Genomic DNA, 27,714 nt, shown 5'->3' on the forward strand with positions numbered 1-27,714 from the left:
ACAAAATTAAGGGACTTATATGCCCCTATCTGCCCCTAATGTTTACACGGAAATAAAATTCGTGTGTCGTGGAATGATGCCTCAATCGTCCTCATATTAAAAAAAATGGGAGAGGCAACTGATATTTAAGAGTTACAGCTCCATTATCTCATCAGATTTTATTTTTTAATCATGAATATAAATAGGAACAAAATTTAATGGACAATTTTGAGGTCAACCAACCACGTGAGCGAGTCTGATTTAGAAAATAGGTGTTTCCACTTTTGACACCACATACATACATACGGTACTCTAAACCAGATCCTGGAAAAGATTAGACAATAATTTCAAATGCCGTTTATGCCTGTGTTTGTGCATAACAAAACAATGACACGTACCCGAATAATATCTTTTTTTGCAGGAGAGCCTCACATTGGGGTGGTTCGGCCAATTCCATTAATGAATGATGGCGTGTAGCTCGGAGTTAGGGTTACATGTCATACGGTGTTGTGGGGTTTTAGGGTCAACGCTTTATGGCAAGGGGTTAAATGGGATAGGCGTTAGGTGACAAAACGGTGCTGGGATATATATATGGGCACTCGGTCACTCATTGCCCTTAAACTTGTAAAGGCCTCAGGACATTAAGACCCCGACCGCCCTTAATATGTGACCGACCATCAGGACCGTGTTGCAATGTCGCAATGCTGCACGGATGCAGAGCCGTTAAGAATGAAACTAGACCTGGCTGGTGTTGCAACCTGAGCAGTGGGGAAAAGAGAACAGCAGCAGATAGCAGTCCATTAAAATGTGACAGCTAATTACACAAATCCAATCAACCAAAGTGATGCGTTTGGGGAAATAAAAAAATTAAAATGGCGATCACCGACGAGAAATTACTTGCACGTTTATCGTATACCTGCTTCAAAGATGCAAAATAATATTAAAAATTTAGAATTTGTAACGTGAAGTGTTTGTTAATGATCAGATAGAGGGATCATTTAGAGGCAGGCAGGTGGAAAATCAACTAGAAACCAGCGCTAACAATTTCCCAAGCTCTGCGGTCCTACATGAGAATGTTTGGACAACTCCGTTAAATAAGTGTGTATCCGTGTGGGAGTAACCCGGACTACAGGGAGAAAGCCCACGCCTGCGAGGGAGGAACGAAAAACACTAAATCCCCGTGAAAATTAAAACAAATCAACCCACTTGCTGTACTGTAATGCCATACTCAGCCAAGCCAGGTCAGATGGCGACCTCTACGCCCACGGGTATGGAGTTTCCACGAATGTGTGCTTTGGCTTGAAAGCCACGGTGAAGTACACAGTGGTGGGATTCCTTGTCCCACTGGCGTTCGACACGCGTCGTTGGCAGCATCAGCCGGGGATGCACTCTGGCCTCGTCCGATCTCGGACGCTAAGCAAAGGGCTTAGTCCCTGGCAAGCAAGGCCGTAGCCATGGAGTCAACATTGTGGGGGGGGGGGGCAAATCTTCCAGGGGGTCTGGGGTCCCCCTCCCCCCCAGAAAAAAAAAATTAAATTTGAAAACGAATTTCCTGCCTAAAATATTTAAAAATTCACTAACACACGGGATGGACTTTTTATTTATTTTTTACAATAATGTCTAATAGTGTATTGTATTACATTGCTCTGTTTTTTTCTTGTTTAACCTTTTCTTGTTTCATTGTATGCAATGGCAGAGATTAGGGATTAATAAAGTACAACCATAACCACAATCATATAAACAGAAATCTATTTTATAGCAATATATTGAGGGGGGGGGGGACATTTTGAGCATATTTACGGCTTTGCTGGAAAGCGCTTCGATGGGGTGCACCATGAACCGCACACGACCCAGTTATCATGAGCCGGACTTGATATCTCGCGCAGTATTTTCCTGGTCGCTGGTGGACTGGAATTAGCACGTGGCTGCCTGCCATAGCGAGAGTCAAAGTGAAGTGTGGTGTGCCGGCTACCGAATTATTTTCCGGGTCCTCTGACCCCGGACACACCCCGACTCAAGTGAATCCCTTGACTCTGGGTGGCTGTTGGGTTACGTGGTGGTCAGCGTGGAATGACAGCAAAATGGCATTGTTGTATTGCACGTCTATGCTGCCACATCTACAGCTCCCCACTTTTAACAACCACCGCGAAACCGCATGGTGAAGTATGATTAAATAACCCCCACACATACACACAAAGACAAAGTCAAAGTCAAAGATCCCCCGTATAGCCTTAACAGACTGTAGGGGCAAGTGTTGTTAGCAAGCGCCTATGAAGGCCGGAACGATACACGAGGGAGTGGGTGGCCAGCACCACGCCCGGCCGCCTTTGTCTCACCAATGGCGATTTTTACACACCACACCAGGCACTCATTTGAGGCTAAGTCGACCTAGGGGAGGCCCAGGACCGGTTCAGATAATCGTCACCGGTGTTGGCCGTGAGCGGGAATCGAACCGGGCTTGCCAGTTACAAAGCGCAGTGCGCTAACCGCTACACCACCGCTCCCGACACACACACCCCAGGACGCACGCACGGCGTGAAGAGGCCCTCATTCAGCAGTGGATTGACACAAGGGGGCAGGCAGAGGTCGCGGACCCTGTCTGAACGTGCATGGCCACGATGCTCTCATGGATCTCGATCCACCAGCACCACCTGGTGTCCTGAGCGCGTGCACAATATACATTGCCAGCTCAGTGCAGCAGCAGCGCCATCGCGTGGACAAACCTAGCGAGGCAGCCTCGTCAAGGCAACGGGCGCGTTCACCGATGGAGGTCATCAAAACTCGAAAACATTCGTCAAGGTTGGGTCGGCAACCCGCGGCTTCGTAGCCGCACCCGACTCTTTAAGGAACTGCAGTGCGGCTTTTGACATTGAGGGGGAGGGGGGTTCTTTTTTGCCGAATTCAAAAAAATGCATTATTCTTTTTAGTTTGGTTGCTGACCCCTGACCATGGAAGTCCAGTTTACCATGGAAGTTCAGTTTACAATGGAAGTCCAATTTACCACGGAAGTCTAGTTTACCATGGAAGTCCAGTTTACCACGGAAGTCCAGTTCACCATGGAAGTCCAGTTCACCATGGAAGTCTAGTTTACCATGGAAGTCCAGTTTACCATGGCCGCAGGAGTCGGCAACCTGCGGCATCGGAGCCGCATGCGTCTCTTGAACGACTGCTTCGTGACAGTTCTTTATCAAGGGCCACCTTCTCGTATTCACATTGCATTGCGGATCTTGAAAGATTTCGTTATTTTTACCGAATGCGAAAAAAATGGATCTTCTTGTTGGTTGGCGACCCCTGGTCAAGAAGAAAAAGAAGCATACAATAGTACTGGTAGGAACCTCCTGGTTACACCAGCCCACAGGGGATTATTGTGTCCGTCGTGCAGGGAGGGGCTGGGTGGGGAGGGAGAGGCTGGGTGTGGAGGGGCTGGTCACCCCGTGGTGCCCTTATAAAACTCAACGTTTAACCTACTCACGCCGGCTTGTGCCCGCCCTCACAGTCGGGCATATTTGCGGAATACACCACGCCGCCGTTTACCCTGGCCATTGACCGAGAAACCCAACGTTTTTTAGCAGCTCCCTCCGCAGGATTGTATTTTACTCGGCAATGTTTGGGGCTTCTCATCGCTATGCGCTGCTCAACCTGGGCGGTTTCGCCGGGCGGTGTGGTTGGCTCTCATCAGCGATGTGGAGGCAGATGGGGTTTGGAGGATCTCAGACACGGTGTGAAACTCCCTTCCCCGTGGGCGTCGAGCAGCCCGTACCCTGGTGTGCCGGGTGAAGACGGCACACCGAATGTGGTCTCCAACTGTTCCATCTGTAGGGGATACAGTGTCTCTCCCTCGCACGTGTCGGGGTTTTTCCTTCGGGTAGCTCCAGTTTCCTCCCGCGTGTAAATATGTCCTCATTAATTGGTCAACAACACCTTCGTATATACAGAGGACCGCAGAGCTTGGCAAGGACAGTTGCCGGCGGCTGACCACGTGGCCGCTGTCTTCCCGCTCGCCTGTGGTTCCTCGCGTCTCCGACGTTCTTTATCGGAGAGTGAGTGAATATCGTGCGGCGCGTTACAAGTTTACATTGTGATTATTTTGATTGAAAGCTTTCGTGACTGCAGGGATTAATATTCTTGGTTCTTTCGGTAAAGTTACATAGAAGGGAAATAATAAAATAATACAAATAAAACATAATAAAATACTAATAAATGTATTTCCCTTCTACGTGACTTTACCGAAAGAACCAAGAATATTGTGATTCTTATTGTTGTTAACCCACTTAGCTTCTGAGCTTTGGAAAGATCGGGCGCGTTCTGGATGATCAAAGGTCATAAGCTGTGTCTCTTATACCGGTATTCTAAATGTACAGGGTGGTCGAGATCTCGTGACCCCCGTTTAATTATAATTATCTAAACTTAATATAGAAAGAAAGCAAGGTTCATTTAAAACCGAAATGAATATGCAAAGGTTAAACAAAAATGTTAGGGGTCAATTAATTGGGGTTCATAAGACATCTGGACGACCCTGTACAATACGTATATTGTGCCTTCATATAACCATGCATTAGTACACCATTATCTAATGCGTGCATGTTATGGCCATTAATAGGTTTAATCATTTGCCTGGGGTCATATTTAAGAATAAGAGAGTCTGGATCTACATCCTCATGGGATTGTACTGTAAGTAGTGCATATCTACGATTGTTGTTTCCAATGAGAGAGAGGGAACGAGAGAGAGAGAAAAGTAACAAAGATTACATTGAACATCAAAACGTATTCTTATGGGCCAGGCACATTAACCGTATTGATTTTGCGACGGTGATTTAACCGAATATAAATTCCACGTATCCCACAGTTTAATGGTGCGGTGTCACATACCCGTTTGCATGGCTATTTAAAAGCTGTTTGTAGAGTAATAAAGTGCATGCACATGCTGCGGCAGTTTCCCATTACACACGCAGATGTAAAAACAGAGCAAAGCAACACGTGTTAACAATGCGAATGTTTGGAATGTAGATGCTATAAAAAAAAATCTCGATTTAAAGCTTTCGTGACTGCAGGTATTCATCTTCTTGGTTCATTCGGTAAAGTCACGTAGAAGGGAAATAATAAAATAAAATAAACATAATAAAATAATATACTAAAATAAATACTATGTTTTATGTTTTCTTTTTATTATTTTATTATTTCCCTTCTACGTGACTTTACCGACAGAACCAAGAAGAAAAAATATCTTTTAAGGTGGCCGGGTGGCTCAGAGATCAGTCACACCGCTGAGGTCCTGTGTTCGAATCTATGCAGCTGTCTGTGACGAAACCGCGGTGGCGAGATGTTAACTACCTTGTCTGGCATACAGGAGGTCGTGGGTTCGATCCTGACCCTGACACTGCTGTATATTCGGAGTTTGGTTTTTCTCCAGACCCCCGTGGTCGCGTGGATTTTGTCTCCGGGTCCTCCGGTTTTTCCCTCCACATTCAGAAACATGCCAGAAATTTCCGCGCGATAAGCCATTTCGTTGAGTTATCATTTGTGACCAGGTCGCTTCTGATATAGCTCAATGAGCCTTATTTGGTCAAATAAAAAAATCTGTTTAGTTTAGTTTAAACCGGATTCTCAAGTGTAGCAATTTGCTGGACTCAACCCAATAACCAATGAATGCACAAAACAGCCATCACATTAAACGTGGACCTGCACTTTATTTAACTCGATTCTGGAATGAAAATATCAGTTGGTACCATGCGACACACATAAATATCATGTGTCAAGAGTGGGTGGGAATGTGTTGCCCATTACTTTGGAGAACAGAGACAACGTTGAAGTATCCCAGACGTAACTCTGATATCCACTTCTGTACGAGAGATCCAAATGGATGTTTTAAACTTGTGACGTGATGCTGGATACAATTGTGCGTACATCAGATTGTTTTGGATATATATTTTTTATAAATGTGCATTCACTTTATGTGGTATTGATTAGAGTTCAATGTAACTTTGTATAAACCATTACCATCCGTATGTAAACCTATGCCTTCTGGGAGTACTGTACATGTGACGAGCTTGTATTCGTAAAATATTACTGCCAACAACCACTCCAATCAACAAACATACTCAGTCACGCGTGGAGTGTTCCATGTCACAAACTTTAATTCAGTAACGTGTACAAATCGAAAACGTTCACGAAAAACAAGGCCTTCTTCAGTACACGTGGGCCTTGTGCCCAAAGAAATAGACCCATTAAAATGTACACGTCCGTATAATTAGAGGTTGCCTCCGTAAGGCACACGTCACAATGTCTTCTTTTTCTTCACACACCGAGCAAGCCATAATTATAACAAGCCTCATTCGCAACTCTGTGCCATGCCCCTATCGTTGCATTGTGTTCAAGAAATGTTTTGGACTTTGTGGCTTTTCGACAACAAAAACAACAGCGGCTTGTCGCTCCTCCTGTGCAAGATCGTCTGGCTGCATACTGCATGGAAGCACACTCACCGGGTTGCATGGACCACGGGTCTGCAACCTGCGGCTCGAGATCCGCATGCGGGGCTCTTGAAGGGACCGCTGTTCTTCGTGACGTTATTCATTCAGGACCCTTTCGTACTCGCATGCATTGCGGCTCTTAAGAAAATGTTGGTTTTTATTTTATTTTATACCGAATTCGAAACAAAATTGTACTTCTTGTTATTTTGCTGTACTGGAATAACACATAGGTGGTAGCTCACTTGATACAGTAAATTTAGCTGTGACGGCCCCACCTGAAGACGGAGACTTGTGTTGCCTCTGAAACGTCGTTATTTTATTGATTTATTTTCATTTATTATTGTATTTCTATTTTTTTTACCTACGTGACTTTACCGAAAAAAATCTAAGCGTATGAATCCTTGCAGTCACGAAAGCTTCAAATCTAAAATAGGTGGTAAAAGTGCAACATTGACATAAATGCCACCACTGTTGACGAAATTGCCTGAATGAAGGTGCCCCAGAGCCCTTCCAAGATCATATTTAGGCCTAGTCTTCAACGCCGGCCAGACGTCTTGGAAAAAGTGGGAGTACCCACACTTTACCCCACCACACGCGGCCTGCCTGTGGTTGTACCCATTTATATCGCTGGGTGTGACAGGCAGTGGAGACATTCGAAAGGCTTGCACCGTTGTTTCGAACTGGTGACCTCTGGATTGCAAGTCCAGTGTGTGTGTGAGAACCATGACAGCATGGAGCTTCGAATCTAGTTTTAGCTCCAGGGACTTGACGAGAAGGCAGATGGAGAGGGATGACTTCGCCAGCCACACGCATTGACCTGCTGCCACGGCTGCGAGACTGATCGATTCATTTACGAAATGAAATTAAATCAATTAACCGCTCGGGTATAATTGTAGGTGGCATATGGGTGTTTGAACATAATGCGGCGCGTAAAAAAAAAATTGGCCAGACTTGAAATCCGGCGCTACGTTGTTAGCAGAAGGCGGTGCAAGAAAGATGAATTGTTGTGCTGTACTAGGCTTGAACGTCCACACTCGCTCGCTTCACCAACCCGCACTGACCACGGTGGTGAAGTATGGTCAAATAACCGCCACGGCTGACGAGGCTAGCGAGGCCATCATCCGGCAGCAGATTGACAAACGGGGCTGTAGACTTACAGGACACAAACCCAAAAGCAGACCTGTCAACCCATACGGTTTACCCATATTCTTGTACAGACAAATTTGAATTTTCACGTCCATAAAGCAATATAGCCGTTTCAAAACGAGCAAAATTCTACTCGTCTATTTGTGCTTCTCCCTTGTGATGGGACTTTGTATGATGACCGTTGAGCTTTAGAAGGGCACGGGGTGACCAATCAGAGTCTGAACTGGTCTGTAATACGGTAGGCACTGCTAAGGGGTTGACAGGTATGCAAAAGTGGCATGGCGTTACCTTGCAATGCCCCACCACCACAATGACACCAAGCTGAGCGGTGCCTTTTTACATTGTAACATACCTTTATTCAGTTGTAAAAACACACCTGCGTTAACAAAACCTCGCGGGAGAAACTTGCAGTCGGCCAGTCGCAGTGCCACTCTATGGACGGTGTAACCCTGCACGAGTTCAGTACAGTAGGTCATTATATCAGTTTAACACGTGGCAGGCTTTCGCGACCAATATTATTCATAATCAACGTTTTTAGGTTAGATCGCGTTATTTATGTGTCGTAACCCTCCACCACCCGACATGGCCAATCAGCAAGTGTCACGTTGACAAAAGACAAATAGTTCACTACTTTAGCCCACCGGTGTGTTGAAGCGTGAAACCACAACATTTACAATTTTTGATTACGTTTCGCTGGTAATTACATCCAGCATCATGGGCAATTCGCCAGAAACGTCGTACTCAAAAATTGTAAATGTTGTGGTTTCACGCTTCAACACACCGGTGGGCTAAAGCAGTGAACAATTTGTCTTTTGTCAACGTGACACTTTTTTGCTGATTGGCCGTGTCGGGTGGTGGAGGGTTTAGACACATTTATAAATAACGCGATCTAACCCAAAAACGTTGATTATGAAGGTCATTATATCATTGTAACCTTCCCCCACCCTTTACTGAAGGCCACAAAACTGTCAATGTTAGAAAAGAAAATCTGCAGTTGCTGCCATCGTTTACAGACTTTATGTTGCATGTATCATTATTCACGCGGCAAGGAAGCATCAGTGCCGGCAAGACAACTACCCCATCTTGGCAGCATGATTTATGCTCAGATCAGATTCCCTGCACTCAATAGGAACACACACACACAGCGAAGCGTGTGACACAGGTAAAACTCGTGACAAGTCATCCATAAACATCTCAAATACACGATACAAGTAGTCAATGGCTGAGAAAACAAATGGGCCGAGCCTTATTATTTACTTGCAGATATGCTCGATTCAGTTGAACATCGGATTCCGTAATTGCTGAATATGAAGAATGCTACCCGGTTGATAATTTCGATAGCACAGGCTTCAGCAAACGTCGACAACCAATAAGCTTCTCATTAATGTATGTATTCACTTAAAATCTATATCATGTAAATGTTCACAGTCCCTCGAACAAAAAAATGAAAACCCAAGAGTAGTTATGCACATCACAATGTGGCCAAAATAGTATTTATCTTTCGCCTGGGATTTTTTAACGGCTTCTCAAAGCGGTCATTTGCCCTGGCGAGCGTTAAGGCAGCGAGGGTGTCGGTGAGGCAGTACATGGGTCCTTTGGAGCTTTCACAACTCGGGAGGCGGAATGCCGAGACGGGACGCGAAGTTGCGTTCGTACGTAAACAGGAGCGCCATTTTTCCGAGAGGCAGGTGAATGTGCAGCGCCTTAGCTGGCACGGGCCCAGGTGTAAGACGTGGCCAATATCCCACCCCTATTCGTAGAATGACTCTGGCTCCCGGACCCCTCTGGACTGTGGGGGCCCGGGGCAGTTGCACAGCCTGCGCACTCAATAACTACGCCACCGCTGTGCATCTACGGTAGAGAGGAGACCGTCCCTTGCTGCTCATGGTTGCAGTGCCATGGTTGCAGTGCCATGTCTGCACTGCTGGGCAGCAAACGTGGTCGCCCACGCCACACGCCGGTGGGAGATTCACAATCCGCTGGCACTCTCCCACACGCGTTTGGTGGTGCAACTCGTGGCCAGTGGCATAGCGTAGTTTACATGGGCCCTGGTGCATTTAATAAAATGGGGACCCACCCCCCCAGCCCACCGCCTTCTCCATATTACCAAGCACCTGGGTCCCTCTGTCCCGTGGGCCCCAACGCAATTGTACCGCCTGCACGCTCGGTAGCTACGCCAGCACCCACGTCGTGCCCAACAACCGGCGCTGCGCACCGGCGTGGGTGGGCTGCCGATGATGGGGGCACGTGATGATTTTTAAATCCTTTATATTAAGTTCACTTGCTTGCTTGCTTAGGACCGTGCAAATCTTTCGGTCGTTTTTTAACCCACTTCCCGTGATCCAATCGAGCTGACATTTTCCACACAGACTCGTTGTGCGTGACAATTAATGTTCGTGAACTTTTTTTTCCAAAATTTAACACTTTTTAGGACAAAAATATTATATTTAATTACCAATTGCTTAATGCTGCCATGCAATCATCTGACCCATAGGTGGCAGCCATCTCAAGCCAGAGGACGAGAGGACTCTAGCCGCCACGCATATAAAGGATTTATAGTGAAAGTCTTTGTTTTTACGGGTTATACTTGTTTGCGCTCTGCCAGTCGTGGCCTTGCGACTCCGTTGCGTTTGATGCAGCAGCAGCTGCAGGCGACACTGTGACGGCACCCACACTCCAGTGGAGAGAGGCTCAGGGCCATCCCACGCCGTGACAGACCCGACTTGCGCCGTACAACCTTTGCTCGTGAACACAAACTGCCAGCGTGGATGACAACTTTACACGAAGTTATGTACAAAATACACAAGGAGGCTCACTTTCAGAGAGCAATTTTAACCCATGTTCATTTGCATTCGTAAAATGTTACATGCATAGCTGCAATCTTTTTTTTATAGAAAGAGCAATATTTGTTTAAAATGCTAAGTCTATTTAATTGAAACCCGGCTTTATGAAATCAACATCATGATACTGATCCACTTCCACATGTCTTGCATGTTGTTGAAAGTAAACTCCATTCCCCTATATTATGAACTAATGTAAGATTCAAATGAATATGCACCGTGGTAGTGGTAAAGTGTGTGTATTTAACCTTTAAAAGTTACACCAAAACATTATTTAAAAATGAAAAGTGCTATTACTAGAGAAGTCACCATCACTGAAAAAGTTGTTGATGTAGCAGATGCACGTAGCTTTTACAGATCCACCTTCAGTCCAAGTGCAGAATGTTTTCGTCCAAAAGCTTAAATCCTTCTGCCCAGAGCTTTGTCTGTCTTTGATCACCAATACAAACTCTCTCTTGGCTGTACAAATGCCCAGTCTGTAAAGCCTTACTCTGACAAACACAAAATGAAATGGTGAAGCCCCAAATAAGCATATTGACCAGATTATCAGGTTAAAGAAGTCCGGCAAATAATGTTCAGAATAAAACCACGCGTGATGTTTTGAGACGTGAGTAATATCAACTGAAATGAAAAGTTATGATCGCTAACACTGTTTTAAGTAATATAACAAATTATCTGTCCAATGCTAGCACCATTTCAAGCAGTGACCTCTCCAGGCTTTACACTTCACTTTGTAAGATAGATCACCGAACGACGAAGTTGAAAACTCATCGACAAAAAAAAACATCCATACGTATTTGTTGCGCTGCATTCAACAAAGACATACAAACAGATGCCCCCTAAAGGAAAATATAACTCTCTTTTTTCCACACTACCTAACTCACTCGAAAAACTGTCAAAGTGAAATAACATCCCGGCTCAGTAAAACAATCCGGGGGTTTTTTTTAATGGAAAAGTTTGACAAAAATGTGCAAAAAAAATCCTTCTTCCTCTTTGGCCCACATTTTTTTACGTGCTCCATCTTGCCTCGGCTGAAGGTGACCCAAACGCACATCTGCGCATGACGTGAATGCAAAAAGTGGCAATGGGTTTGCGTCGGTACACGTCCCACTCGTATTAATCTGTACCACGCTCTCATCAGTACTATCCGACTTAAATTGATGTATTGTTACAAAAGTGCCAATTGCTTCCCAAAATAGCATCCTACGAAAAGTGACACTCGGGTAAAATTTTAGTGGTCAATGGTTGTTTGTTTTTTTTGCTTCACGGTACAAATTTTGTAAAAACAAAGCAGCATCCCACGCGCCTCCATCATGTGCAGTTATGTCACACGGGACAGTCACCCCGAGCCCGCTGCGTCCGCGCGCTAGAGAGAGAAAGATAATGCATCTGTGGACGGCAGAGCTAAACATACGCGGCCGAGAACAACCGCCTCGATTCTTCTTCCTATGTGTGCGAGGCACCCATCTCACTCGTGATTCCTGTAAAAGCCTCCCCCACCGCCACCGCTACCACCACCATGGTGCCTTTGTGTCCGTCCTCGCTCAAACGCATCGTGCTCCTCGTGTTCTGGTAAATCAGAAGCATGCGCGCACAAACACACACACACAGACGCACACAGTGCGACTCAGGTCACCGATCGCAAACCATGGATCGCACGGTAATGCCACTCTCCCCATTCAATCATTTGTAAAAGAAGTTCAACATACACATACATAGAGACGTTCCGAACTCCACCTTTTGCTGGGTCTCTCACCTTTGTAAAAGACGCCCTTGAATCCGACAGACGGCAGGAGGGAAAAGAGCTTGGGCAGAACCGTAGCTCTTTCAGCCAAGCGGGCGTTCTTGTTCCACACTTGTATGACGTCATCTCGCTCGCGGATACTCACGCTCACTCCGACCACTTCGTCATCTGGCCAGGGCAAAGACAAAGCCCCCCCCACCCCCCCGTATAGCCTTAACAGACTGTTGGAGTAAGTGCTTTTAGCGAGTAGCACTTATGAAGGCCGACGCGGCACACAACAGGGTGTGTGGCCAGCATCGCACTCGGCCGCCTTTGTGGCGATGTTTACCAACTACACCAGTTATTAATTTCAGGCCAAATCGACCTAGGGGAGGCCCAGGACCACTTCAGATCATTTTCACTGGTGTAGGCCGTGAGCGGGAAATTGAACTCGGGTCGCCGGGTTCATAGTGCAGCACGCAAACCACTACACTCCCGCTCCGCACTATCATCTGGCCAGGGTATGCACATATTCAGTCACCTAACGGCAAACAAAATGCACAGCGCATGCGGATCACGTTTGCTGTTAAGTTTTACCATGCCAAGGAGGGTCAAATCAATGATATTTAAGTGGCATTTAATTTCATAGTGGATCTATAAATTGATAGATAAAAATATTTGCACACTTTACATCCCCAACCGCTCCTTAACCACTCCCACCTGTCCTCCAAACTGTCACCATAACTGCACCATCACTTTTAATAACCCCACTATTTTTACCACTATCATCTTATGTACAGGTTTATAATTGTTGTAAAGTGCCACGGATTAAGGCACTATATAAATCTATATGAGATCAGATGCGATATCCAATTTCCACAGCAGTCTAATCGTAAATACGACACGTTTACGAGTCAAGTTATATCCAATATTAATCAATTATTTTATTAATCCCTCTCTACGCATCGCTCACAAAATCACCCAGAATGTGCCTGGATTCTGTCAGATCTCAGAGACTAAGCAGACCTGAACGGAGCAATTGGATGGGCGCTTACCATCCACATAAAAGCTGTCATAGGGCTGCAAGGTGTCATGAGCAGCGGAAGGGATTTCAGTAAAATTAATTGTTGTATTGAAAGAATACGAATAGGCTTTATCCTTACTGGCAAAAATGTCCCAATTGTTGTACTGTAGTTATATGATACCACACACATATGATCACCACCTTCACAAACCCACATTGATCAGCGGCGAAGTACGGTCAATTAACCCCTGCTATATGAAGGCGATCATCCAGCAGTGGCTTGACCAAAGGGCTGCACATGTACACGCACCAATGAAATGTACCAGTGTACACACTTTCATGGCATTTTTTTAATTGATAAAGTAGTGTGCATGTCTCTCTTAAAGGGGGATTTGTTCGTGTTATGAATTATGCACGACCTCTTCGTAGAGGTCAACGGTTTAATGGTTTATTTATTCTTGAGGGAAACAAGAAGCAATGCCGTACAAATCCACTCTTTAATGTCTCTCAATTACTCAAAAATTAATTGGAAGTTACCACTTAACGAGCATTATATCATGACCCCCACGGATGACTCTTAATCCACATTAGGCAAAAGCATAAACGACCATTTGGCTTTGTTAGTGGACTCCTCGTTGACATGGGAATCAAGCAAAATCGCCGGGTAACTCCGAACGGCGCTCATTACCCTTTTCGCAACTGTCGGAAAACTGCTCCCCGATCGTCGCCAGCAACAGTTCCTTCCACACAGTGATCTGCGCAACAGGGCACACGCAAGCATCTCATCAGGTGCGTCGTGACGTCAGCCTCAGCTCCAGAGCGGTCTCACAGGCATCGAGTATCTCTTTAATTCTAGATTTGAAGCTTTCGTGACTGCAAGGATTCATACTCTTAGTTCTTTCGGTAAAGTAACGTAGGTAAAAAATGAAATTAAAATTAATTATTGTTTTATTTTTATTAATTTTAATTTCATTTTTTACCTACGTGACTTTACCGAAAGAACTAAGAGTATGAATCGAGTATCTCCCCCAACGAACCACTTACAAGTAGACGGTGCCCCCCCGCCAATCTGCGTGCAACCACAGGGTGCCCCAACAAAACTGCTGACAATCACACGGTGCTCTCATTTAATAACGTACCACCCCACAAACCACTTACAACCATAGCCCCCCCCCACAATCCATGCACAATCAGGGGATGCACCCCCACAATTGAAACGATCAAACTTTTTTTTTAACAGGTAAGGCCCACTGAGCTGTTTAGCTCTTTTTCAGAAGCAACCTGGCTATCACAAATGATAGCTCAACGAAGCAGGCAAATACTCTAAAAGCAAGTTGATACTAAACATGGAGGGAAAAACCGGAGGACCTAGAGACAAATCCACGCAACCACGGGGAGAGAAAACATGCAAACTCAAAATATACAAGCGTCACCACGGTCGGGATTGAGCTCCTGCATACCAGGTGAGGTAGCTCAACATCTCGTCGGCGTGGCACCCACAATCACAGGCTGGATCCCCACAAACTACGCTCAAGTAGAGGGAGCCCTCCAGCAAAACCCACTTACCGTCTGCTCTTTGGTACATTTCATCTTCCAAATGCCTCCTCCACAATTACTGGGATCTTCCCTACAGGCACAGAAGTCGGGACACAAGAAGAATGTCGGTCATCCTAAAGAGGGCTGCAGCCTGATACGGCAAAGACTGACTCAGGCTCACAACGGGGAAAGGAAGTAAATTAAAGAAGCATAGTTGCACTGTCATTTTAAAAAAAATTACACGATGAATAAAAAACACACACACACGCTCAGTGTATTGGGTTTTAGACTACAGCTAAGCATTATGCAATGGTTGGTTTAATGGGGTGAACTCGGAATTTTAGGATACATGGGTTCATTGATTAACAAAAATTACTCTTCACTCTCACGATCGATGCAACAGATGGTTACCGTGTACTTTTGACGCAAATACACTGAATGTAATTCGGATACACAAGAGGTGCTACAGTTGGCACAAAGTAAAGTACAAATATCGTGGCATGAGCGTCATCATTTTTTTATCTTTTAAACCAAGACTGAAAGTCCATCTGTTTGTAGGCGGAGGTCAAGACAACTCCCGTAAGGATAATAAAATATACATTTGTATAAAGTTGTGGTATTATTCGGGACTTACCCTATTGAAAACTGGCCAAAATAAATCAAAGCTTTGAAAAAATTTCGGGAGACAAAAAAAACTGAACAAAAACGCTTTTTTTATCCTCAGCGTCTGTGCCCTGGAGGCTGAGGCATCACGTGCCTGCCCTCTCCATGACATCATGACGTCTGACATCTCGTTGAGTGGCTTGGAATGCCGCTCAAGCATTACAGAATTCACGCGCATGCAGAATTTTCTTCTTCGGTTTTTACATCACAGCACCGCGGGTGAGATCCCAGCACCCACCAAAGGGGCTGGCGCTCCCCGCGCATCAGGTGGTACGTGCAGCGAACAGGCAGCGACTCCACGGAAGGGATGTTGTTGTACACGCTCCAAAAACCCTACAAAAGAACGAGGCGAACAAATAATCCAACGCAGACTCACAACACGAAGTACGTGCGGCCCTTTTGTCAATCCACTGCTAAATGGTCTCTCCCAGCTGCGTCACTCATGGGCGTTGTTTAGCCATACTTATATTGTACCTCCGATTAGCACGGTGGGCTACATACAGTGCACAAGTTCAACAAACAAACATACAAACATACGCGTTGGTGAAGAGGGGAGGACCAGGACATGTTCAGATATCGCTCAACACTGACGTTAGCTGTGACCAGTAATCGAACTTAGATCGATAGGTTGAATAATGCAGCGAGCCAGTGCTCCATCCCAATACAGTAAAACCTTGGATTGCGAGCATAATTCGTTCCGGAAACGTGTTCGTAATCCAAAGCACTCGTATATCAAAGCGAATTTCCCCATAAGAAATCATGGAAACTCAGATGATTCGTTCCACAACCCAAAAATACTGTATTCATATAAAAATGATTAATACAAAATACCTTTATATATTTTTCTTATTTAATTTTAATATAAAGTAATCAAATTTATTAAATTTAATCGTGGCTGGTGTGAGGGAGAGGAGGGTTATTGTGTAGGACGACTTTCACTTGCAGTACAGTTACTAAAGAACAGAACGCACACACTCGTGGGCACACCACTATAATAAACAGTATACGCTCGCACGAATGTTGACTATACGAGTGAGTCACGCCGACTGAGACCAGCATGGGAGACGATTACCCACAATCCCGCAGCGAGAGAGAGAAGAACCATCGGCTCAGTTGTCATCACGTGACGCTCGGCAGACAAAGCGTATACTGTACTTACTAAAGTACTCGTATTGCAAGACCTCGCTCGTTTATCAAATTAATATTCACTTAAAATTTTTGCTCGTCTTAAAAAACACTTGCAGACCAAGTTACTCGCAATCTAAGGTTTTACTGTATATGTAAAATTGCATTGTGTGTAATGCAGCAGATTCACACACGTTAACAGCAGCAGTGTTACACAACAGGCACATCTGCAACATTACGGGGAAGACAAGCTGGCTCACCACGGGGTACACTGAGCCTCCGCTTTGTCAGGGGACATGACTGTGCAAAGGTGTACACAAAAACATGGAACGGACCAATGTATGCACACGCTGCACTGAGTGTGCGAGCATTCACCCAAAATATATCGATAAAAAATCTAGAGTTATATAATTGTATTGGCTTGCCCTGGAAGAAAGTGTCTCAATAAACACTCAGTGTAATCCCTGTCCACTGGGGACTCGGAGGTAAGGGATGACAGGGAAGCTATTCTTAAACATGAAAACTCTGCAATAGCAAAAACAAAGTCATATACAAGCTAGGTCACGTTATTCTTGTACAAGGGATATTATTAATCAATGAGCTGGTGCCCTCCGTTAAATTTTTAATCCGAACTCACCTCCACCGAGCGAACTGTGTATATTTTCTTCAGATTGGATTCATATTCGGTTACCGTTATCCCACGAACAGACCTAAAAAACACATGACAAAAAACACAAATCTTGAACATCTTGAATGAATTGTAACGGTTCAAAACGGGGCAGTAAATTTCCGTTGTGACAACAACTAGTAATACAAAATATTTGAATTGCGAAAAAAAACTATGTAGGATTGTGAGTGATGTTGCCAGCTGGGAAATGCCTTCATTCAGCAGTGGATTGACCATGGCTGTTGGGATGCTGATGGAGTGTTATTCTTGACAATGTTCCCATTTTCAAACAGCAGAGGGCAATAGACACTTGCAATGTGAATCTGACCACATTACATCGGCAGCTTCAATTTATGAGCAAATTAGAATGCAAATGAGCACTATTTATGAATTGAGCATTACTCATAACATTGTTCAACTTAATGACCTGAAACATATACATCACCACCGACTATATATTACTGCTATGCGCTATGAGCAGGTGCACAGTTTTCATGCTCAATTCATGGTTTAAAAGCGCTGCAAACCAACAATTCAATGTTATGCTTCACTCTCTAATCATATTTATATTTACTAGTTACATGCATTTTTTTTTTCCATAAACATCACAGCACTTCTCTACCATGGCATGGCTTTGACATTCTTACTCTAAGCGACAGTGCAATGAGTCATAAGCACATCAAAAGGTTCCGCAACTCTCCACACGACACTTCGTGACCGTCTCAACAACAAACCAGACACACGCGGTGCCCTCACCGTACGGAATGAAAGGCGCAGCACATTACCGGCAGCCAGCCTCCGTCACTGAGCTGCGTGTAATCCAGGGTTAATTGGATTCCTCGGACTCGTTCACACTAAACCTGTGTCATGCCGCCAGTGGAAAACCACAGGACTTAACACCAATCTCTTTTGCCCACCGATATAGGACTGTCATAATGCCAGTGGTGGGGGTGGAAAGGCGGTTAGCACACTGCGTTGTAAACCTTTCAACTTGAGTTCCGATTCCTGGCCATGGCTAACATTTCAACTGGTCCTGGATCCATCACCCGCTTCACCGACGCCACATTGACCAGTATGGTCAAACAACCTCCGTGTCAAGCACGATGGCGTGGGGAGGCCTTTATCCAGGAGCGGACTGACAAGGCGTTGTGAATTATTATTATTGTGATTATGATGTCACCCCGACTGGGTCCAGGCCCACTTACAGTACGTACACACCCGGAATGGGACGATGGATCCATCCATACATTCATTAAAGAAAGATTCTTCTTCTTAAAATATATGGATCAAAATGGGAATATTACAGATGGATAATTAAGAAACTTATTCAAATTATATTGGAACGTTTTTGTAGGCAAATGGTACAAACAATACCAACGAGACAGGTAAAAAAAATTGATTGAAAATAGGCGATGGACAATACAAGCAAAAATTAAGACGCAAAACAAATTATCGCATGCTCAATACACAAAGACAAAGATCCCCCATATAGCCTTAACATACTGTTGGGGCAAGTGCTGTTAGCGAGCACCTATGAGGGCTGGAACAGCACACGAGGGGGGTGGGTGGCTAGCACCACACCCGACCGCCTTTGTCTCCCGAGTGCCGATGTTTACACATTTGAGGCTGAGCCGACCTAGGGGAGGCCCAGGATCGGTTCAGATAATCGTCACTGATGTTGGCCCAGAGCGGAAATCGAACCCGGGTCGCCAGGCTCGTAGCGCAGCGCGCAGACCGCTACACTACCGCTCCCCACTACACACACACACAACAACCCACAACACAATTCAACTAATACGACTCCGTATTAGTTGGAGTGAGAAGTTCAATGGTAAAATGCTATTCCAGTCACTGCTCAAGGCCACGGGGCCAGCAGCGTGCATTGTAGAGAGCCAGACCACATGTGCAGGGAATCAAACATGGAATGTTCCACTTTGTCGAGGTTGTTAAGTATTGGACACGCATGGTCCAATTTGGTTCAAATTAAGATAATCAACAAATGTATCACTCAAAAATACACATCGAGACAGATGTAAAAAGAAAAAATATTAAACCACATTGGCACACGGTCTATAACCAAAAAAATTCAGGCCAGATGCTCGTCATCATTCCTGTCAATTGGTGGACCTGGCAGCTACAAAAGCCACTTCTCATTGTTACTTTCCTCACATCTCACAAAGTCACACAATCCATCCAAATCCCGAACACAAGCTGATTTCATCACTCCATCTCCGCAGCAGATGCTCACTCTCAGGTGTGCTCCCTCCTTCGGCTTCCACTCTGTCACTAGCCTCGACCACACCGGCCATCATCCCCCCTTCTAGTGATCTGTCCTGCCCAATCCCAATTACTTTTATTAACGGCAAACACGATGTCAAACCTATGTATATTCTCAAATGTATGTTTCAATGTTATTTCAAGAGTGCACCTCCGCATGCCTCTTTGCACACCTTTCAGCTTCTGGTCCATTTTCTCTGTCCGTGTCTATATTTCTGACCTGTTACGTCACGGCGGGTAACATGCAACGGTTAAAAAAATAAAAAGCCTAGATTTTTTGTGACCAATTCCCCCTTCGAAATAAGGGACACGAATTATTTTTTACAATGTGATGTGGCGGCATACACGAGTGCATGGAATATACCCTGGGTATTGCACGTTATACCTCGCACGTAACAATGCAACATCGCCCCAACAAGCGAACCCACGCTGTGCCAGAGGAGCGGCCTCGCCGGTGTGCAATTCAATTTGCGCAAGATGTTTGTTTAAAAATAAACAAAAAACACCGGCTGCCGGTTACAGCCGAAGTCAATGCCACACAAGGACATTAGCACAAACTATTTCCAGTTTGGATGATTGGAAATCGTCTGATGCGTCCACACGGCTGCATCGGTAAAAAATAAATCGAACTAACAAGTGTAATTCTGTAGGTAACCGCACACAATTCCGTTGAGTATTGTGCCAATGGTGTGTGAATCCACATCTCAAACTAAACAACACTCCTCAGAGCGTAGACTTTAATAGCACGAGACGGATGCCAGCGACTATTGGCCTGCTTAAATACCGCTGCGACACGACACAGCATTTGAAATATAGTGCAGTACTCGATTTTTTTTTAATATATTATTGTTATTGTACTTGCCATTCCTGCATTACATGGCTGCATAAATTAAGAACACTTTTTTTGGAACATCGATAACAGTTAAAAGAGCTCGACAGGTGAGATGTGTAATCACGCTCACCGGTCATGCTCCATCCACTGCTGGGCATCACAATAGGGAAATGACATCTCCTAGAGTTCTAATGAGGACTACGATATCATTAAATTTGCACTGGTAAAATGTTTATACTCTTTGGTTCTTTTGGTAAAGTCACGCAGGTGAAATAAAAATAATAATAAAAATAAATTTTTCAATAAAAATGAAAATAACTAAATTTAATCACGACATTTCGGGCGCAACACAAGCATCCGTCATCAGGTGGGGACAACCACAGCGAGAAAGCGATCGCTGGAGTATGACGGACGCTTGTGTTGCGCCCGAAACGTCGTGATTTAATTTAATTATTTTCATTTTTATTTAAAAAGTTATTTTTATTATTATTTTTTTTCACCTTTCGTGACTTTACCAAAAGAACCAAAGAGTATATATGGATCCTTGCAGTAATGAAAACTTCAAATCTAGAATGGTACAATTTTCTCATCCACATTTACGCACTTTTAGTTCTCCAATTAAATTTTGTGGAAAGCATTATTTAATGTCGCTGCGAATAACTTTGATGAGAGCGTATGTCCTTGTCCACGCACCTCTTCTGCCAATGTATTTTGTTACTTTCTTCGTGCAATCTCGGTAAAGCTGACCCATCCTTGCGACCTGAGGTGAGTAATGTATGTTTACATACACTGCACGTTTCATACTTAGAAGTGAAAATGTGTTGCTCGTGTTCCAATTTACTCACAGAAAAACTACAGCTGCTGTTCGCGATCAAAGATAAACAAAAGAACACATGAATGGCAGCGAACTTCGTTTGTAACAAAATTCAGAATCCATTCACATTCCTGGTGATAAGTGCACAACTATTCAATATTATATCTCAACAAATAATGTGCTGATGCTGCACGGGGCAGTGGTGCACAAGCCCAATTAATGTAAAAAGACTCAAATCATTGTTTTGATGAGAAAAAAAAGTCTTGGGATACGACGTCTTGCTTGGGATACGACGCGCTTGCTAGAACTTGTATGGGTCGGGATGAGTCACCGCGTACCCGCGTAGACCCCATTCACGACGACTCCTCTTCCTCACCACCATCCTCGTAGGCTATCAACTCCTCTCAGCAAGGTAAAGTGATGTTAAATTTTATTATTTAAATTTATTTACTTTTATTTCTGCCTTTATTTTAATTTATGTATACATTTTAGTAATAAGTAGTGTCTAAATTATTTTATACAACCCCATTAATGTATAATATGCCATATAAAATATAATTTATTATACTCTAGAACGTATTATTTCCTTTCCCTTTATTTCTTATGGGAAAAATTCGTTTGGTATACGTCATTTTCGGTATAAGTCCTACCTTCTGGAACGAATTAACGACGTATACTGAGGTACCACTGTATATCAGTGACGTTTTAGGCAATGGTCCTTCTTCATAGCAGATCGAATGAATTACATGATATCTAAGGGAGTTATATGACCTCTCGTGAAGAAGCCCACACACAGAACATCTCAGAAAATAATTTTTTGCCCCAAAAAAAAAACACAACCATGCTGCCTTTTTCCTGCCGGGAACGCACAGTGAATACAAAAATCCATTCACACTGCTTGCCGTGGTAACAGCTGCCGCTTTTGACGTCCCGTAGTTGCATATTAAGAGGTCGGCGTGATTGCGAGTTTAACCACCCCTCGTTGGTGGCACAGACATACGACTCTGGCAAGCACCGATTGAGCCAACTGAAACCGAGTCATCAGCATTTCATAATCACTTTACTGTAGGTCACAGTAACAACAGTAGCAATGCAAGTCATACAAGGCACTCCCGAATGCAGCCAAGTACTCTGCTATAAGCAACCTTGATTCCAAGAAAGATCAATAACATTAAAATGCTGTCTCTAATCACGTGTAATGGTTCCATCGTCCTCCCCTATGGCCTATCGTTTGTGAATTTACCTGTTATCAACCTATAGTTGCTGCTTTCGTGCTCTCATGCCTGCTCTGTCTGCAATAATTGGTGTGCTATGTTCTTAACATTTGTACAATTCTTTACCTAATACGTTTTCAGGGTTCTGCGTAAATCTTTGGTTTGGCCTTTCGCATCCCTTACAGCTCGACCTCCTCTTCTTCATCATCATCACGTCTTGTGTATCAGAAGCCCGTTCCTAAACTGCATTTGTACCCTACCCCACACTTCCAATATACTGTCCATTCCCATGCAAATCATTTCATTATTGGTGACATCCATTTAATAATTTTGCTTCTCTAGGCATTTGAAAACCAGATGTTGTTTAGTCTAAATTCTGCTATCTACTGACCAATATTCGTGAGGTTGTCTTTTTTTGTCGTGTAATTATTGCATAACAATCAGTGTATACTTCCGCAGACACTAGATGGATTGTTGCACTACGAGAGAACACGAGGGATGGCTTTGACTTGGGAACTCCTTCATTCAGCAGTGGATAGATCGAAGAAATCATACCACATACAGTTTTGAAGCAAAAAGTGACATTCGTTTATTTTGTAGATAAATTAATCATTAAACATTACACGACACAAAGTTAAAGTACGTGCTACATTATTAATTGTTACACAAAGCTCACATGGTGACATTTTGGTCATATTCCAGATTGTAGACTTGTCGGCGAGACACTAGGAGGGAATTTTTACTCCAAAATAAACTTACCGTCCTTGGAAAGTGCATTTGTCATTGTCTGTATATTGGAATGGTGCATGGCCTTGACAGAATGCCTTTAATCTCCTTTACACAAACAGCTCGGTGGGAGAACAATTACATTATAAGGATTACATAAATGCTCAGGCCATGACGATGCTGTAATATCACTTTTTGAAAAAGGGATCAGCAATTTTAGGCCCGATAAAGATCCTGAAAGGCTTCTTTGAATACTTTAGGAAATTACTGAAAGGAATGTTTAAACAAATGTGTGAGCACTGACTATTTAGAATAACTAGCCACATTATACATATAAAAGCCAATGCAATCACAATGCGAATTTACCATTCGTAGATTTACATAGCTCGGATGTTAACATCAACATAGATCCCCAACGCTTGCATGTACAGTGAAGACTTTCCTCAAAGCCTATGCTCATAGCCTGGTTAGTACATTGATGTATGACCACCATGTACACTAAAGTTGTCATAGGGCTTGTCGGCTCTGTGGCTAGTGTTAGAGGGCAGAGCAGGGTAATACGTTGGTACAATACTCCGATGCTCACCGTCTATACTCCCAACCTTGACCAACCCACACTGACCAGGGTGGTATTGACAAATAACACCCAGAAATGAGGCCCTCATGCAGGAGTGGATTTAGAAATGGGCCCTACATGTATAGTATATAAAATGTAGGGCACCGTGATTTGCCAGTAATTTCATATTTGTTAGATGGAAAACATGTACTCCAGTTTATTGAAACATTCATAATTGAGTGTTATATGTAATCAAAGTGTATAACACTGCACTTATTACATAGTCAAAAAATACTTGTAAAAGTACGTGCCAAACACACCACGTACATCATAAGCTTATCATTTCAAGTAGTCGAATGTAAAAAAGCAATTTCAGAAGCTAATTTAAAATAATTCTGGTGGATGTGGCTTTTTAACGTAGAGAATAGCATTGAGGACTAAAGGCATTATGCAGCTTCAATGCAATTTGCAGCGTCATGTAATTTGATCTCAAATACCCCCTAGGTAAAATTAGTTGAGAGTGCTATATCATCATCACCAGGGGCATGCCGGTCGACATGACATCCCTACGCAACAGGGAACACTTTCTTTTCTCTAGACTCCACAACCCAGCTCAACAAATAAGTCATCCTCATCCTAGTCAACTAAACCAGGACCAGGACAACTTATTTATTCATGTTTTTATTCCTTGTCCCTTTCTCCTTTCCCTGGTACAAGAAAAGCCAAAATAAACTTCCATGCGGCCTCACTCATCACGTAAATGCAGTATATGAAATTCCAGACATTTTAAATCCATCAGCGGATGAACACCTACGCATGGCATGTCAGTCATGGGGTTTATTCGGCCATAACTTCGCCATGCTGGTCAGTGCAGGTTGGTGAAAGGCTAGGACCAGTTCCGAAATCCCTCGCCGATTTTTTTTTTTGCCGTGGCCGGTAATCGAACTCGGGTCTCTGGGTTCATAGTACAGCGCGCTAACCACTATTCCACCCTTGTTCAACATGTTGGGGGGATACGGTAGGCAACAAAAAGGAATTTTTTTTGGAAAATGTCTATAGTATAATGTATGACCATAGTGCCACTGAAAAGCCCAATGGTTAATGAGCTCACCCACAATGCCCGTGTGGTTGAAAAGTGTTTCTTTCCCGCTCCGGTAATATATTCAGGCTGCTGGAAAAGTAAATTTTAAAAACCCCCACAATGCCTTTTTTAAAGAAAGCCATCGTGTGCGTGTGTCACCGTCCTAATCCCGAATGTTGAACATTGTAAACTCAACAACAGCCAAGCCCTGTCTGCCTTTCAGAGTAGCTTACATTGAGTGCTCTGACCTGCTTAATTTGAGGCCACGCAACACCAATAACAACCAAACTCAGTTAATCACTTCTGTATATTTTGAATAACAACTTAAGTATTCGAAATTGTGTCACTGTCATGAAATACATCATCCTCTGACAATGCTGATTACAAATGGCCATGATAGTTTACGACCTAACTAAACTCTTTTTCTATTTTACAATGTAAGGTCCACTGAGCTATATAGCTCTTATTCAGAAGCGATCTGGCCACAAATGATAGCTCAACGAAGTGACCTACATACACTTGCCGCCATAAAAGTTTTATGAACTCTACTTTTATCACATACACATTCAATTTATAGCCAGATGACAGGCCACTGACACAAACGCCTTTATTGAATGGGGCACCATTGACCCTTAAAACATCACAAGAGATAATACATACTCTTAGGTTTTTTCGGTAAAGTCACGTAGGTAAAAAATAAAATTAATAAAAGAAAAAAACCACGACGTTTCGGAGGCAACACGAAACGTCGTAATTTTTATTTTACTTTTATTAATTTTAATTTTATTTTTTACCTACGTGACTTTACCGAAAAAACCTAAGTATGAATCCTTGCAGTCACGAAAGCTTCAAATCTAAAGAGATAATATCTTCGGCTTATTCAGTATCCTCAATACTACACGTACACATCTTTCAATCCACGACTGGGCCAGTGCTTCACCCACGCTACGCGGGTCGTGTTGTCCTATTTGACCATACTTCACCAGTGCGGGTTTATGAATGTGGGGAGCAATAGACGATTTAGCATAAGCAGATCACGACGGCGTTGCTGTGATGTCAACACACGTACCCCCCCCCCCCCCCGAGTATATAACAGGCTGATTGTAAACGGTGGTTCCCCCAGCACTGTACACACTGGTCAAAACTTGTTTTACTTTCTGATATATGACCATATCCGACGGACTCAAGTTCCGTTTAATGGGTTTTCATGGGGAAACCCACAAACACGCATGGGTTGGTTAACACGAATTATAGGGGCGACCACATATTTTCCATAAGAGTTGTTTTTCTTTGGGTTAGATCGCGTAATTATGTGTCGTTAAACCCGCCACCACCCGACAAAGCCAATTGGTAAAGTTTTGTCACGTCAACAGAACGTGCCAAATCGTCAATGGCTGTGTCGGGTGGTGGCGGGTTTAGCGACACATTTATATTTAGGCGATCTAACCCCCCCCTAATCCCCTATATTATGGACGCATTAAATTTCGATGTAAAGTTTTCGTGACTGCAGGGATTCATATTCTTGGTTCTTTCGTGACTACCGAAAGAGCGAAGAATATGGACGCATTGTTTCTCAATTTACAGCCAGGCTACGAGGAAACTTGTAGCAAACTTCACACGTAGAATGTTTCAACGACAACAACGACAACAAAACTAGACTTAACATTTAATTTCAGTCGCAACCACGATACATCTCCGGTGGCGTCGCCCCAATGGATGGTAGTGGCGCAACACTGACCACAACTTTGGAACTTTTCTTTTTGATCTCACGAACTAAGCTTCAAACTCGCGCTGGGCAAGCCCAGACACATAATGAAAACCCCTGTCGCTTCCAACTTAAAACCGCACAGAAAAACAACGGCGACTACGACGACAGGACAGACTTCAGTGGCGATCGAGGCCCCCGATCGTTGTGGGAGGCGAGCGGGCCGGGGGTGGTGGGTGGTGGTGTTTGGGAGGCCCAGGCAGAGGAAGACACCCCCGTACCTGTCCAGCCAGAAGGTCCACGGCGAGTTGAGCGGCACTCCTTCCTCAACGATACCGTCCAGCACGATCATGTCGTCCGCGTCTCCGTGCTGCTGTTGTTGTTGTTGTGGCCTGTCGGCGGCTATTGCCGTCGTCACCGCGGCCGCCTCGTCCATTGCTATGCAGTCCCGACAAGCGGTGGTGGGGGGGGGAGCCGCCTCCCTCCCGAAACTCATACATCGGATAGACGGCGCGAGTGACCGACCTCCAATGGGAACGAGCCCTCGGCCGTCACGTGCAGCGGTGGCAGCCAATGGGCGCGGGCGATCCGCGCGTGCGCGCTACGGAATCTGATTGCGAGCGCGTCGGGCACTGCCGCGAACAGCTGAGCGTGACGTCACGGCCACGGTGACCTGCCGAGCCCCCGGGACGACAACACGCGTATCGATTCCTAGATTCTAGCCCGGCATGACTAGAAACTAAAAATCGATTGCCTACCGTACGCAACGCAGGCGTGGAATCGATTCTCTAGGTGGGACCAAGCGATTCGATTCGCCTGTTGAGAGAGGTATTTGTTCAGAAAGAATAATTAGGGTGGAGGAATCCGAAGCGCTATAAAGCTCTTTGTTTCTAAGATGTCCAGTAGGGGCGGCTCAGAACGTTACAACTACAAACAAAACAGAAACACAATAGGAGTGCAAAGTACAGGAAGGATAAACAAATCACTTAAAATAACATACAAATTAAACTAAACTATTGTTTTTATCTTACCAGGTAAAGCCATACCTGTCAACCCATATGATTTACCTGTATTCTTGTACAGGGAAATTTGAGTTTTCATGTCCATAGGGCGTACAGCCGTTTCAATACGGGCAAAAACATGTTTGTGTCTATTTGTGTTTCTCCCTTGTGATGGAACTTTGTAGGGTGAACGTTGAGATTTATAAGGGCACGGGGTAACCAATAAGGTTTGAATCGGTCTGTCATAAGGTAGGCAATGATAAGGGGTTGACAGAAATGATCGTTCAACAAAGTGGCTTATCGTGTGGAAATGTATAGCAGCTAAATAATCTTAATGC

At 44.2% G+C, this 27,714-nt stretch overlaps 1 protein-coding gene across 1 annotated transcript; it reads right to left on the reverse strand.

Moving 5' to 3' along the window:
* Window positions 1–10,408: 10,408 nt before the first annotated feature.
* On the reverse strand, window positions 10,409–26,877 carry EIF4E3 (eukaryotic translation initiation factor 4E family member 3). The gene is made up of 7 exons (XM_078598846.1): window positions 26,657–26,877; window positions 17,141–17,213; window positions 15,617–15,711; window positions 14,746–14,806; window positions 13,868–13,934; window positions 12,189–12,344; window positions 10,409–12,001 (listed from the first exon to the last, which is right to left on the reverse strand). Exons 1-7 carry the CDS (start codon window positions 26,869–26,871, stop codon window positions 11,901–11,903), a joined length of 768 nt encoding a protein of 255 aa, XP_078454972.1. The 5' UTR covers window positions 26,872–26,877; the 3' UTR covers window positions 10,409–11,900.
* Window positions 26,878–27,714: the final 837 nt, after the last annotated feature.

This window comes from Lampetra planeri, chromosome 11 (assembly GCF_965212315.1).
Source record: "Lampetra planeri chromosome 11, kcLamPlan1.2.h2, whole genome shotgun sequence".
In the NCBI taxonomy this organism is placed as follows: domain Eukaryota; kingdom Metazoa; phylum Chordata; class Hyperoartia; order Petromyzontiformes; family Petromyzontidae; genus Lampetra; species Lampetra planeri.

What these genes read in the sequence shown, in the direction of transcription:
- EIF4E3 (XM_078598846.1), bottom strand. Translation starts at nt 26,871, where the DNA reads ATGAGTTTCGGGAGGGAGGCGGCTCCCCCCCCCACCACCGCTTGTCGG. An exon ending in AATGTACCAAAGAGCAGACG is followed by an intron (nt 13,935 to 14,745) that starts GTAAGTGGGTTT and finishes CCTGTTGCGCAG; the next exon opens with ATCACTGTGTGGAAGGAACT. An exon ending in CAAGGGCGTCTTTTACAAAG is followed by an intron (nt 12,002 to 12,188) that starts GTGAGAGACCCA and finishes CTGATTTACCAG; the next exon opens with AACACGAGGAGCACGATGCG.